Below are 14,163 nucleotides of genomic sequence, written 5' to 3'. Positions count from 1 at the left end.
CTCCGAAGCCCACCCCCTAGGAGCTAGCCCGGACTCTAGGACTCGAGGAGCGCAGGGACACACCACTACGCCAACGCCGGGACTAAAGCCAAGCCGAAAAGGGCTCCGCCGGGAGGTGTCTGGGGACCACCCCGCCCCTTCCGGCGCCTCAACCAGTCTGAAGCTCGCCATTAGTCGAAAGGACCGGAGGAGGCGGGGCCGCCGGGGATTTCGAACGCTGGGCAGCTCTGTGGAAGCGGAGTTGGGTTGGGGGGGCCAGGCGGCGACGGCAGAACGGAAGCTTCAGAGATGGCGGTGGTGGCTGCTGCCACAGGTAGGGGCGCTCGGGGCAGCCGCGGTCCGAGGATGGCCTCGCTGCCTCAGCAGAGGTTTGCCTCTTCAGGTTATCCCTTTGAGGTTTCCCGGGCGAGCGGGATGGGGGATGGGGAGTGGGGAGGTAGGGTCGTTTCCGAGGCGCAGGCGCAGGCGCAGGAGGAGGAGGAGGCGGCGCAGTTCGCGCTCCTTCCGGCGCCCAGGATCTTTTCCCTTCTCTCTTTTCCCCAGGGGGAGGAAAAAGAAGGATCAAGGTTGGAAGATGATGGGATAGGGGAGAAGAGAGGGTAGGAGGAAGAAGTGGGGAATGGGTCTTCCCTGAGACTTGGAGGGACCCCTATATCTCCCCAGAGGAAAGTGGGGTTTAGGAGTTGGGAATCACGGATTAGAGCAGAGCTAGAAATGAGACTGAAGTGAAGAAAGCGTCTTGGAATTGGAGACTAATGGAAGATCTAATGTGGGGGAGATGGGAGTGGGGGTGGGGCAGAGAACGACAGGACGCCGAGGACTCGGTGACAAACCAGGAACTTGTCAGTCAGTCGGGAAACGTTATTAAGGGCCTACTATATGTCAAGCACTGTGTTAAGTACCAGGGATACAAAGAAAGGCAAATGACAGCCCCTGCTCTCAAAGAACTCACTGTCTAATAGGGGAGACAACATGAAAACAACTATGTACAAACAAGATATGTGCAGGATAAATTGAAGATAATCAGTACAGGGAAGACTTACAACAATCATTGAATGAAAACTAGTGATGATCAGGTAATTTATATTGTCTCTATGCATAAAGCAAAATAGCCCATTTGTCGGGGTTTTAAGTTGTCATAGATGTAACACTTTAGAGGATTACTCTTAGGATCACAGGATGATAGATTAAGCTGGAAGGGGCCTTAGAAGCCATCTAAAACAGCCCCCTTCATTTTAGAGATGAGGAACCGAGGCACAGAGAGGTTTAAGTGACTTGCCAAATATAGACTGTGGCAGCTGCGATTCTTTGTTCCTCTGTCCTGATTGGTAGGGCATTGTCTCCTAGCTTGACTCCCTGCGACCAACATGCAGACATTTTAAGTTAGGGACCAGTGCTTTCCTTCAGCCTTCCACTTCTCCTGATCACTCTCTGATTGTTTCTACTGATCACCTGTAACATTTATGTGCCACATCATACAACTTAGCACTTAATTATATTCTGTCAGGTGCAGTTTATTCTTTTGTCAGTAGACAAGCATTTATTAAGTGCTTACTATATATCAGGCATATATATGCTTATTGACTCTAAAAACTAGACTTGTACCTTGAGAGAGACCTGTAGTATAATGAAAAGGACACTGAACTAGATAGACATCAGGAAGCTGAGCTTATAGTCCAGGCTTTTCATCTCTAAGGTTTCTGATGTCTCTTCAAAACAAAACAAAAAACATCTGATATTGGCAATGTCCGAAAGAAAATATGTCTCATTCTGTATCTTGGGTCCTTCGTTTCTATCAAAAGGCAGGTAGCATGTTTCATCAAGAGTTTTCTGGAATCATGATTAGTCATTATGGTGATCACATTTCTTAAGTCTTTCAAAGGTGTTTGTTTTCCTTGTATAAATTTATTTGCTCACTTCACTCAGTATCAGTTCATAAAGATCTCTCCAGGTTTCTCTGAAACCATCCCTTTCATCATTTCTTAAAGCACAGTGGATTTCCATCACATTTTTATACCATCACTCTACCATCCATTCCCCAGTTGATGGGCACTCCCTCAGTTTCTGTTTCTTTACCACCACAAAGAAGGGTTATATAGTTTGTACATCCCTACTAAGAGTTGTTTTTTGTTTTTGTTTTTTTGGCTAGGCACTGGGGTTAAGTGACTTGGTCAGGGTCACACAGCTAGTAAGTGTTAATGTGTCTGAGTCCAGATTTGAACTCAGGTCCTCCTGAATCCAGTTCCGGTGCTCTTCCCACTGTGCCACCTAGCTGCCCCAAGAGTTTGTTTTGCTTAAGACTAATCCCTCCCTTAATCTACCCTTCTCCCTTCTATTTCCTTGTTGAGTGAAACGTACCTCTGTACCCAACTCTGTGTGTGTGTATTAATGCTTCCCTTCTTTGACCAGTTTAGATGAAAGTGAGGTTCAGGTGTCAGCTGCTTCCCTCAACCCTTTCCTCCTTGTTTGTGTAGACTTCTATTTGTGCATCCTGATTAGGTGAGATAATTTTCCCTGAACTTCCTTTCCCTTTCATCCCTTTACCCTGCTAGCATATTCCACTTCTCTTTTCATTCTTATTTTAAGATCATCATGACAATACAGTATTAGAGTAGTTGGAGGGGGAAAAATTATATGTACATATATATAGATATGGATAGATAGAGGGCACAGGGTGAGTTGAAGATGAAGGGGTCATATCTGGAGAATAAAATTAAGGGGTGAGAGAGGACTATACTAGGAGGAGAAAGGGAGAGGTAGAATGGGGTAAATTATCCCACAAAAAACAGAAAAAAAGGCTCTTACAGTGGAGGGGAAATGGGGGAAGGTGAGAGGGAATGAGTGAATCTTATTCTCATAGGATTTGACTTAAGGAGGGAATAACATACACACTCAATTGGGTATGGAAATCTGTCTTACCCTACAGGAACATGGGGGGGGCAAGGGGACAAGAGAGTAGGGGGATGATAGAGAGGAGGGCAGATTGGGAAAGGAGGTAATCAGAAGCAAATACTTCTGAGGAGGGACAGGGTCAAAAGAAAGAATAGAATAAATAGGGGGCAGCAGGATAGGATTAAGGGAAATAGAGTTAGTTTTTCACAGCATGTCTGCCATGGAAGTGTTTTGCATAACTGCACATATGTAACCTATATTTAGTTGCTTGCCTTATCAATGAAGGTGGGTGGGGAGGGAGGGAGGGAGAAAATTTGGAACCCAAAGTTTTAAAAACACATGTTTAAAAAAAAAGTTTTCACATGCAACTGGGAAATAAGAAATACAGGAAATGGGGTACAGAAATCCATCCTGCCCTACAGGAAAATAGAAGGGGAAGGGGATAAGAGAAGGGGGGGAGAGATAGAAGGGAAGGCAGACTAGGGGAAGGGGTATTCAGAATGCATGCCATCTTGGGGTGAGGGGAGGGGTGAGATGGGGTGAAAATTTAGAACTCAAAATCTTGTGGAAGTAAATGTTGAAAAAATAAAAATAAAAATTACCATAATATAAAAAAAAAGAGAGCATCAAGACATAACAGAACCAATCCCAGGACTTCTTTTTGTGACCCTCAATGATAGGATTCAGAGGGAAGTCTTTGGGGTTGTAATTTTACTTTCTTAGATCTTGAGAGAAAGGGAGTTGGGAATGCTAGTTGTTTGGATTCTGGAAAGGGAAGAAAATAAAGATAGCAAGGTGAATAAGTTATAGGCAAGGAGGAGCAACAATTTTCAATAAACACTTGGGGTCAGTTAACAGTTACATTAATAAATACTTCTTGATGGATTAGCTTTTTCCAGCTCTTTCTTTTCCTGTTTTGTCCACAACGGGACAGTTTAGCAGACTAGACAGAGAGCCGTCTACAGAGCTGGGAGAACCTAAGTTCAAAGACCCACCTGTAATGCCAGCTATGTAACCCTGGGCAGTAGATTTCAAAACTGGAGTCCCAATCTTGCTTCTGCCACTTCCTCGTTTTTTCATCTGTAACTTGGGGATGTATTTTGTAATAGCACCTACTTCACCAGATTGTTGTGATGATCAAATGGGATGATTAAGTAAAGTACTTAGCAGATCTTAAAGTGTTTGCTATTATGAGCTATGAAGTTGCAGAGAAGGTACAGGTCTGTTTTGGTGGAGGAATTTCCTGCCCCAATGAAGTCACAGGACCGGTCCCCTTTTTTTATTTTGCCCCCATAACCACCTCATAAAATAAAAGGGCCATATTTTACAGAGGATGAAATTGAGGGGAAGTGACTTGTCCAAGTTCACAATTCTTTTTTTTTTTTTTTTTTTTTAAATTTTTTTTTGGCTGATTCTCCAAATGAGCCAGGCTGAATCAAATTCTTTGGTGTGTATTACCTGGTGAATAATGGGCTTCATGACACAAGCCCATCAATCCATCCATCTTTCTTGGTGCTTACTAGGTCCCAGAGAGCAAACCCATATCTTTTTCATCTCCTAATACGATTAGTGTCTTATGGTTTTACACAGCACTTTCCTCACTGTTACAGTATGATATGTATGGAGTAAGTGTTATGATCCCCTTTCTCCATATGAGGAGACAAACTCAAAGAGGTATTGGTGCTGGTCACATAGCTATTGTCAATCAAGATTTGAACTCAGTACTTCTGATTCTAAGATCAGTTATTTTTCCACTACACCACACCTGCATTCAATAAAACCTTCACTACAGACCTAACCTGATTCCTCATTGTGATGTGGAGGTGGTCCTAGGTTCCTGAAGGCTGTGCCAATGGAACACAAACTCTGATAGATCCTGCCAAGCTGATGGGTGAAATATGACATCCAACAACCAGTGTAGCCAAGTTCAGAAAGGCTCAGCTAAAGAACAGTTACAGGATGACAGATTTTATTTTAATCACAATAACTTTTAAAGAGCATTTAAGTTATACAGTGGTTATAATTTGCCTTAGATTTACCTGTATCAATGAAATTTGATATCTTTCAAGGAAGAGGTATTACCCTAAATTTAAGACACTGCATGGCCAGCAATGTTTGTTAAATCATCAATAGCCAGTAAACATTTTAAGGTGCCTACTATGTGCCAAACACTGGGGATACAAATATTGAAAAAAGTCCCTGCCCTCAAGGAGCTTATAATCTAATGTGGGAAGACAATACACAAAACAAAGCTGTGAAAAGCAAGGTGGGGGAGAGGTGGAAGATGAGACTGGTGAAGCCAAAGATGACCAAAATGAATGTATAAATACAAGATCTTTTCTCTTGCCCACTGTCCCTTGGGATCTTTAAAAGGTAAAAGACATATCAGGCCATTCTGTTTCTTCTTAATAACTCTTCAGGCAACGTTGATTAGTAGAAATACCATTAAATGCTGAGCTAGAAGATCTTAGTCTGAATCCTGACTGATACTTAACAACTATTTGATTCCTGTAGATATGGAAAACGTATAATACTCTGCATTGCCTACCTCACAAGGACCTAGTAAGATCTAAGATGATAGACATGAGTATGTTTTTGATTGCAAAATTCCATATAAATGTTAAGACATTTCTTTTAGAGTCAGAAACATGGGATGGTATACCTATGGGATTATTTGTCAAGGGCACTAACTGCATATATTGGTAATTCTGCTGTTAGGAAGATAGTGTTAAATATTTATCATCCATAAGTGTGTTTGTGGATCCTTTTCGCTATACACTTGAAGACTAGAGGCTACAAGTAATGGTGATGTTTCTCTTGTTAGCACCCATCTCTATTATCTAACTGTTGTAATGTTTCTCGTTTCATTCCTTAAAGATTGTTACCCACTGAGGAGAAGGCATCTCGGGTTTTACTTAGTCATCAATAGGGATTCCAATTTTTATGTTTTCATAGTCATAGAATCTTAGAACTGGAATGAGCTTTGGATTATAATGTTAGAACACATCTTTCCTCTTTGTAGAGAAGTGGGAGGTTGTGGGTATGGAATATGTGGCATGTTGTCAAACTTGATTATTTTGTTGGTAGCTTATGCTTTTTTCTGTATTATAAGAGAAAATTCAGTGAGGGAAGATAACATATTGAGAAATGACTATGATGTTAAGTCAGTTTTAAAATGAAGGAAAAAATAGAATATTGCCTTAGAAATGACATGGTTAAACTTCGCCTTATAGACAAGGAAACTGAAGTCCCAAGAGGGGAGTTGATTTCCTTTATATCACAGACCTGATTTGAGGCAGAGCCAGTACTGAAACCCAAATCTGACTCACAATCCAGTGTCTCTGCCACACCATGCTGCCCACCTCCTGACTAGTGGGAGCTAACACAATTAAGGGAATGATAGAATCATGTATAATCCAGCTTACATTTAACATTCTGTAGTATCACAAGAAGATGGGGGTGTTGGAAGGAACACTGGATTTAGATGCTGCAGGACAGTGAAGCAGCTTGCAGAGAGCCATAAGTATCAGAGCCAGAAAGCAGGCCCAGCTTTTCTGACTCCATCCATACAGCCCTTTCTAATCATGACTGCTGAATGCTAGCTGTACATCATTGTCAAATTACTCTATGATGTTTCCTCATCTGTAAGGTGTAAACTGTATTTCCTCCTTTTATTATGAACTTTAATATCAAAGACAAATACTTCAGTGTATAGGGAAAAGGGGAATGTATGTGAAATTGAACTGTTTTATACTTCAGCCACTGCCTCCTTTCATATAATTCCCAAATCTGATTATCCTCTTCTGACCTGTCTCCTGAGCCCTAGATGAATATCTTCAACTGCCTGCTGGACATCTTCATCTGGATGTTTGGCTTCTCAATTTTAACATATCTAAAACTAAACTCAGCTTACCTTCCTGACTTCCTCTGTTGATGTTACTGACATCTTTCTAGTTACTCAGCCTTGAAACTTCAATGTCAACTTTGATTCTTCCCTCTTCTTCACTCTTCATATACAACCAGTAAATAAATCCTCTGTATTGTGCCTCCCTGGGCTTCCCCAAACTAGGTTGTTTTTCATGCTAACATACCTTTCCCACCTTATATCCCACTGTGCCTCTATATGTGCCTTACTCTGCAAAATAGTCTCCTTGACTATTTCCCAAAAGTATCTTATACCTTCTAAACCCCCACATCTTTGCTTATATGTCTTAGAGGACACATAGGGTAAGCCGTCTAATTTTATGGCTAAAGGAACAGGCCCAAAGAGGGCATGGAGACTCAGCCAAACATCAAAAGGCAAGTGCTAGGAGAGAACATTAAGTCCTAGTATCCTAATGTTTCATCTTCTCTTCTTCAGGTGCTACACGTAGCCAGCTGAGCAAAGGCAGAACCAGCCGGCGCCCCGCTGTGGCACGAGTACGTGTAGCTGTGAGGCTTAGGCCCTTTGTGGAAGAGGCCAACAGCACCAGTGAGAGCTCCTGTGTACGAGGCCTGGACAGCTGCTCCTTGGAGATTGCCAATGGGAGAAATAGTCAGGAGACACTCAAATACCAGTAATGGCCCTGGGCCCCTTCTTTATCTCACTGCTTCAGAATCCCTAGGACCCTCACATTGGCATCACTTGTGGGGACTGCTTTGTGGCCCATGTTTATTGCTGCTCCTCATGCACGTGTCCCTGCTGCCATATCCCGTCTCTGTACTCTAGGTCCTAAGCCCTCTTCCTTCTGTAGTCTTAACTGGTTCGTCCAATTCCCATCTTTCTGGTTTACAGGTTTGATGCCTTTTATGGAGAAACAAGCACCCAGCAGGACATCTATGTTGGCTTTGTCCACCCCATCCTGCGCCACTTGATGAATGGACAGAATGCCAGTGTGCTTGCCTATGGTCCAACAGGCGCAGGTTAGGGAAGAATAGAATAGGTACAGGGCTTTGTGCAGAGGTGAAGAAGAGATAATGAGGCTGTCTGAGAGCCAATAATCTTACTGTTTCCTCTTGTTTTCTTCCTACAGGGAAGACATACACAATGCTAGGTAGCCCAGAGCAACCTGGCATTATCCCTCGGGCCCTCAAAGATCTCTTGCAGCTTACCTGGGAGGAAGGTACTGAAGGGCGACCCTGGGCCTTTGCTGTCTCCATGTCCTATTTGGAAATATACCAAGAGAAGGTGAGTCTTCTCCTGGGTCAGGAGAGATTAAGGCAGGAAATTGAGGTTTAAACCTTTGAGACAGGGAAGAGAAGGAATGATTGAGTGGGAAACTTAAGATCTTGTTCAGAGAAAGTGGGTTAGGATGGTACTAAGGCCCAGTTCAAAAAGGTCAAGATGCCACATACAAAGGATTCTGCCTTGCTTCTGTTTCCCAGGTGCTGGACCTGCTTGCCCCAGCTTCAGGGGACCTAGTGATCAGAGAAGATCGGTGGGGGAACATCCTGATCCCTGGGCTCACCCAAAAACCCATTGCTTCCTTCACTGACTTTGAGCAACACTTCCTGCCAGCCAGCAGAAACCGGACAGTGGGAGCCACCCGGCTCAACCAGCGCTCCTCTAGAAGCCATGCTGTGCTCCTGGTCAAAGTGGGTTTGGAGAGAGGGAGGCTCGAATGATGTTGTCAGCATGTTGGAGGTTGGAGGATCCATCTGGGTTTTGGATGGGTGGTAAGAGGTAGAGGCAGCACAGGAAGAAGGTCCCTCAGAGCTGAGCCTCTGAACTTTCATTCACTCGGTAACCTCTCTCACACACAGGTGGAACAGCAGGAACGCATTGCCCCATTCCGGCAGCGGGAGGGGAAGCTCTATCTGATTGACCTGGCTGGTTCAGAGGACAATCGGCGTACAGGCAACCAGGGCTTGCGACTGAAGGAGAGTGGAGCCATCAATGCCTCCCTCTTTGTGCTGGGCAAGGTGGTAGATGCATTGAACCAGGGCCTGCCTCGTGTTCCCTACAGAGACAGCAAGCTTACCCGACTGCTGCAGGTCAGGTTGTTCTGGGATGCAAGGGTCCTTGGTATTGGCATTCTAACAGTGTAAAAAGGAGGTGGTCTGATTTCTTCCTGAGGGACCACGGTTCTCAGTTCTGTTAAAAATCCCTTCTATTTGTATGGCACTTTATAGTTTTACATTCTTTCTCTGAAGCTCACAGTAACTCTAAGATAGGTAGGCCAAATGACATCCCTATTTTACAGGTGAAGAAAATTAAGCTCAGAGATTAGGTAACTTGTCCCAAGTCACACAGCTGGTAAATAGTAAAACCAAGAGTAGAACCCAGACTCTCAAACTAGTGCTCTTTCCACTGTATCAAGCTGAGGACTGAGAACAGCCAAGGTAGAGGAGAGGAGATGGTATAGTGATAGCAGCTGTACCTTTGGAAATAAGGGCAGACCATGGTTGAAGATAGGGTACCTAGGTCCTGACTCACTTTGCCTGTCTTCCCTAGGATTCCCTCGGAGGTTCAGCCCACAGTGTGCTCATTGCCAATATTGCTCCAGAGAGGCGTTTCTACCTAGATACAGTCACATCACTCAACTTCGCCTCCAGGTCCAAAGAAGTGATCAACCGGCCATTCACCCATAAGAGTTTTCAGCCTCCTGGTGAGAAGGGTATGGTAGGACAGGGACAAGAAAGGAAAAGGAGATAAGAGCCTTAGATCGAGTATTGCGATATCTGTAGTCTTGCTGAGGATTCTAGAAGCAAAGAGATGGATGGAGATGGATGTGATACCCTTTTTACCGTATAACTTTTATCCCAGTGAAGTTGGCCCAAAAGGAACTGATGGACCCCCCAGAAGCAAAGAGGGCTAGAAGCCAGGAAGAATTGGAGGATGGGACAGGTAGCCCAGAGCCACCAACTAGCTGTCCCAAACTCAGGTGAGACAGAAAGGAGGGGGCATCCATTTGATCCTCCCTCCCTGATATATCCTCTCTCCCACATAGACAGCAATGATGTGTTCAGGGCAGGTTTCTTCCTAAATAAGAACCGGACAATTAGAATTGGTGCATATGTGGACAGACAAATTACTGATTCTTAAAGCTATGCAAAATAATCAGAGGAAATGTGTGTGCAGTGTTGTGGCTATCTGCATTTTCTGCCACCAAATAGGAATTTGAGCTATGGCCTTAAGAACAGACCCCAACTCTCTTTGTCTCTGTCCTACCCTGCCATGGCATGTAGACACTGAGAGTAACATCCTTGGGTCAGCTGTCTTAAGAAGCATTCAGGGCTTGGTCTGGGCACAAGTCCTATGCAGGTTTGCAGTTAAAGATACCAAGTCCAACAACTTTTTCCATGGCTTAACCTACACAGCAAAGTGTGACTTTGCAAAGGAAATATCTAATCCTAATGCATGAGCTATTGTCCATTAAGGATAGGGGAAGAAGCCAGAGAACACTGAGTTGGGAGGAAAGTGCATATAAACTAGAAAAAGGCAAGTTTAATTTCCCCTCTAAAAATGGAGGGGAAAAAATAATCCTGGCCCAGTTAGCTTAACATCTCTTCCTGGGTAGTATGACTATTCAGGGCCATTCTAGTCTTGGGTTCATGAGGCTAGTCAGCCTACCCTAGAAATGTAAACGTAGTTAGTAAAGGAAAAGCTAATAGAGTTTGCTTAAAGCACTTTACATACTTCTGATGTGATCCTTACCATAGCCCTGTCAAGTAGACAGGGCAGATAGTATTATTCCCATTTTATGAGGCCCCCAGAAAGCGTCATGTAGCTCATAAGTGCTAGAGCTTTTGGTTGAAGTGCTGTTCCTACTTCATGTCAGCCACTTCTAGTAGTGACCAGCACTGGACCTGGCCCTAATTCTCTAAAATGCCTTGATTTGAACTGTCCTGCAACCTTTGATTGCTGTCGTAAGCATCAACTGACCTTTAGCATAGCCTTTGTACAAGTACTTGAGGCTAGTGGATTGTACTAGAGCATTGGTCTCCGCAGTCAAAGGGCTTCCTATCCAAGAGCAGCCCTGTTGTACTGAAGATGAAGGAGCTGTCAGTCAGTCCCCAGTGCTGAATAAGCATGAACTGGGTACAGAATCTCTGGGCTGGGTATTGTAAAACTGGACAAGAAATAGAAAATGGTCCCTGTCCATGAGGAATTAAAGACATGACAGATAAAACAAAAACTCATCATCCCAATAGGATGCTATTTTTCCTTGCTATCCCAAGTGAGTTCTTTCTAAAACCCTAAATGCTTTCCCACTTTAAAAACAAAGCCAAATGACAGGGAAGGCAGGAAGTGCCCCCTACTTCCGCACTTGCTAGGCATCATCAACAACTTAAGGTCCAACTGACTTAGCTGGTATTTTTGCTCTGGATGGTTTGACTAATGCTTTATTTCACTGGACCTTTGTACTGCTTTCCCCAAGCATCAAGTCCTATAATCACAAAGCTGTCCCTAACTATCCCAGCTTTTGATAATCTTACCTATGTCTTAATTCCTGTAGCGATTGTGGTGTTTGTGCCATTTATTATGGCAACATGTTTTGTCTAGGGGTTTGGGGTTACCTTTTTGTGGCAGTCAGGACCTAAACCAAGGTCTTCAGAGTCACAATCTAATGCCTTTGACACTACAAGTTGTTGTACCTACTGAATTGTGGGAAAATGGGGAATTGAGCTATGAGAGGTAGTTAGCTGTTAAATGATGAAAGAGAAGGAAGATAGAAGTGAATTCATTTATCCTTTTAGTCCCCTGAAGCAGCTAAACACTCTAGAACCAGCTGTGCAAGAGCGCCTGCTAAACCTGGATCGAATTCTAGACTCCCGAGGGAGTCAGGGGACTTCAATCTTAAGCACACCAAGAAGAGAGCGAACAGCCCTAGAAAAGGCTTTGAAAGAGAAGGACTCAGAAATTCAGGTACAGATAGGAGAGACTCAAGGCTGGACTGAGGCTTTCCTTACCTCTGTGCTCCTGCCATGTGTTTCCTTCCTACTTTCTCCCTGCCAGCTCCCTCATCCTGGACCTTGACTCAGATTCCATCCCTCCCTAGCTGTACAGCCAGGAATTTAATATTTTAGCTCTTCTTGTGTCATCCTATTCTAGGAATAGGGAAACAGATCTACATTAGGCCCTCAGGTGTTTGATAGTGACTAGATCACCCTTTTCTTTCATTTATTCCCACAGAGGCTGAAGGAAAAGTATAAAGAGCTGGAGGCCAACAGACTGAGTCAGAGGCCCAAGGAATTGGAGGAAGAGGAGAATGGTTCCCTGGCCTTACCTTGCCCCTTTCCCTCCCAAACAGTCCCCATGACCAAACCCCTGAATAGAGTTGTACCTCTTCAGCTAAGTAAGGAAAGGGGAAAGGGGTGGGGTGGAGAGGACTGAAAGTTCTGGATGGGACAAGGGAAACTAAAGGGCAGCTTGGTGACTGCTTTGACACAATTATTGCCTCCAATCCCCACCTTTAGTTCAAGAGCAGACAGCATCCCAAAGCAAGACCCATGTCCTGCAGAAAGAAAGCCAGAAGAGGAAGGTAAGACAATCTGGAGACTTAGGTGCTTGGGCCTATGGGGATGGGGAGAGAGAGAGAGATAGAGAGAGAACCCAGACGTGTTGTTTGGCAAACCTTTGTCATTCAAGTGTCTACGGAGCTTTTAAGGATGTGAGTTAGCCCCCAGCTCTAGGAACTAGAATCTAGTTAGTGTCGGTGAAAAATGTAAACACAAGAAAAATGAAACACTAGATGAGGTCTATGATAAAAGTAGAGATCTCCGGAGGGGGCATGTAAATAATTGCCAAATGGGAGGTACTCTCAAGTGCCATGGGAGCTCAGAGAAGGGAGAAAGCAGAGTGGGCTAGAACAGCAGGCTCTGAAAGCTGTCATGGAGGGTGGTACTTGAAGGATGGGTTGATTTAGGATAGGTCTGAGGCTGGGGTGGCAATGGATAGGGTGTGTTCCGGCAATAATCAACCCACCCTGTGCCAGAGAATAGTGGGATAGGGAAGAGGGGAAGGGAAGGCTGGAGCTGGCCAGCCCCTCCACGTGGTGCCGGCTGCATACCTGCAGCCCGCAGGGAGCCGCCGGAGATTTCCCCCACATACCCTCCTCTCTCCGTCCAGCTGCGGCCGGAGCCGCCCCGCGGGCAGCCCGAGGAGCATGCTGAGGGGCTCCGCACCACCTTGGCGATGCTGCAGGTGCCTCCAGACCTCCTGGCGGAGAGCCGCAGGAGGATCCTGGGCCTGCTGAACACAGGCTCGGCCAAAGAGCTTCGGAGGCTGCAGCGCATTGGAGAGAAGAAAGCGCAGCTCATAGTGGGCTGGCGAGAGCTGCACGGCCCCTTTGCGGAGGTGAGGCGGGGACCCCGGTCGGACCGGGAGCAGGAGGAGGACGGGAGGCGAGCCTTTCCGAAGGCAGAGTGATGCTCTTCTCTACCCTGCAGGTGGAGGACCTGGGACGGGTGGAAGGTATCTCCGAGAAGCAGGTGGCCACCTTTCTGAAGGTACGAGGGAGGGCCGAGCGGAGGGGCAGGGGAGGGCCGGGCCGGACCGGTCAGGGCTCTAATTCCCATCGTTCTCCTTTCTCAGGCCAACATCCTGAGCTTCGTCGCCGAGTGCTTCACCGCCTTGTCTCGGAAGGACTCCTGAGCGCTGCGAAGCCCGGCCCCCGCCTCTTGGTCCGAGGAGCCCCTGCACTCTGTCCGTGTTTTATGGGAGGGGGAGGGAGGGTTTTGTAAATAGAGTATTTTGTCCAGTCGCCTCTGCCTGATTCTTGGGGGGAGGGGGGCTCCCGGAGCCCGCCATCTGCGCATCAGCTCTCGGATCGGGTGTGTGGAGGGTGGGTGTCATCGCTGTGTACTAGCTAATTATATATTTTCCAACATAATTTAACATTCGCCCCCTTTTCTGCAGGGGAAAGTCGTCCCTCTCGGTGCAATGAGTGGGGAGGGCCAACAGCTGCCATCTTTTAGGGAGAAGAGGGGGAGGGGAATAGCGACAATTGTAAATAAACTCCTTGGGGGGAGGGACGGTGGCCGAAACGTGGCAAAATACTTTTGTAAGGCCTGGAGGGCGACGACCGTTAGGCGCGTGCCTAGGATTTTCTCCGCCCCTCCCATCACTGCGTGCGCGCGCCCAAGCTCCTCGTTGAGCAAAAGCAGCGACATTACGCGCGTGCGCGCGGAATAACGGCCGCTGGCGGAGAGAGGAGGGGGGGACTCGGTAGAGGGAGGGGGGAGCCGCCCCATCCCCCGCGTGCCCACCACCTGCACCATCCTAGGCCAATCAGCTCCTGTCTTGAGGGTCTCGCGCTAACGGAGGCTGGGGCAGCTGGGTGCCTCCCC

General features: G+C 46.0%; 1 protein-coding gene across 2 annotated transcripts; it reads left to right on the top strand.

The window, feature by feature from the left end:
* On the top strand, positions 1–13,577 carry KIF22 (kinesin family member 22). 2 transcript variants are annotated; one of them, XM_027862798.1, is made up of 14 exons: positions 1–313; positions 7,253–7,448; positions 7,667–7,794; positions 7,905–8,059; positions 8,257–8,466; positions 8,635–8,865; positions 9,326–9,488; positions 9,638–9,755; positions 11,572–11,740; positions 12,008–12,170; positions 12,292–12,356; positions 12,944–13,171; positions 13,264–13,323; positions 13,409–13,577. In XM_027862798.1, the coding sequence occupies exons 1-14, from the start codon at positions 289–291 to the stop codon at positions 13,466–13,468; spliced, it is 1,971 nt and encodes a 656-aa protein (XP_027718599.1). In that variant the 5' UTR covers positions 1–288; the 3' UTR covers positions 13,469–13,577. The 2 variants fall into 2 exon arrangements, with proteins under 2 accessions (XP_027718599.1, XP_027718600.1); XM_027862799.1 differs by having other exon boundaries at positions 3–313; positions 9,326–9,479.
* The last annotated feature ends 586 nt before the right edge of the window (positions 13,578–14,163 follow it).

Source organism: Vombatus ursinus, unplaced genomic scaffold, assembly GCF_900497805.2.
Source record: "Vombatus ursinus unplaced genomic scaffold, bare-nosed wombat genome assembly UNPS02014770.1, whole genome shotgun sequence".
Lineage (NCBI taxonomy): Eukaryota > Metazoa > Chordata > Mammalia > Diprotodontia > Vombatidae > Vombatus > Vombatus ursinus.
The sequence above is the reverse complement of the archived record's forward strand: the minus strand, read 5'-3'. Positions and strand labels throughout refer to the sequence as shown.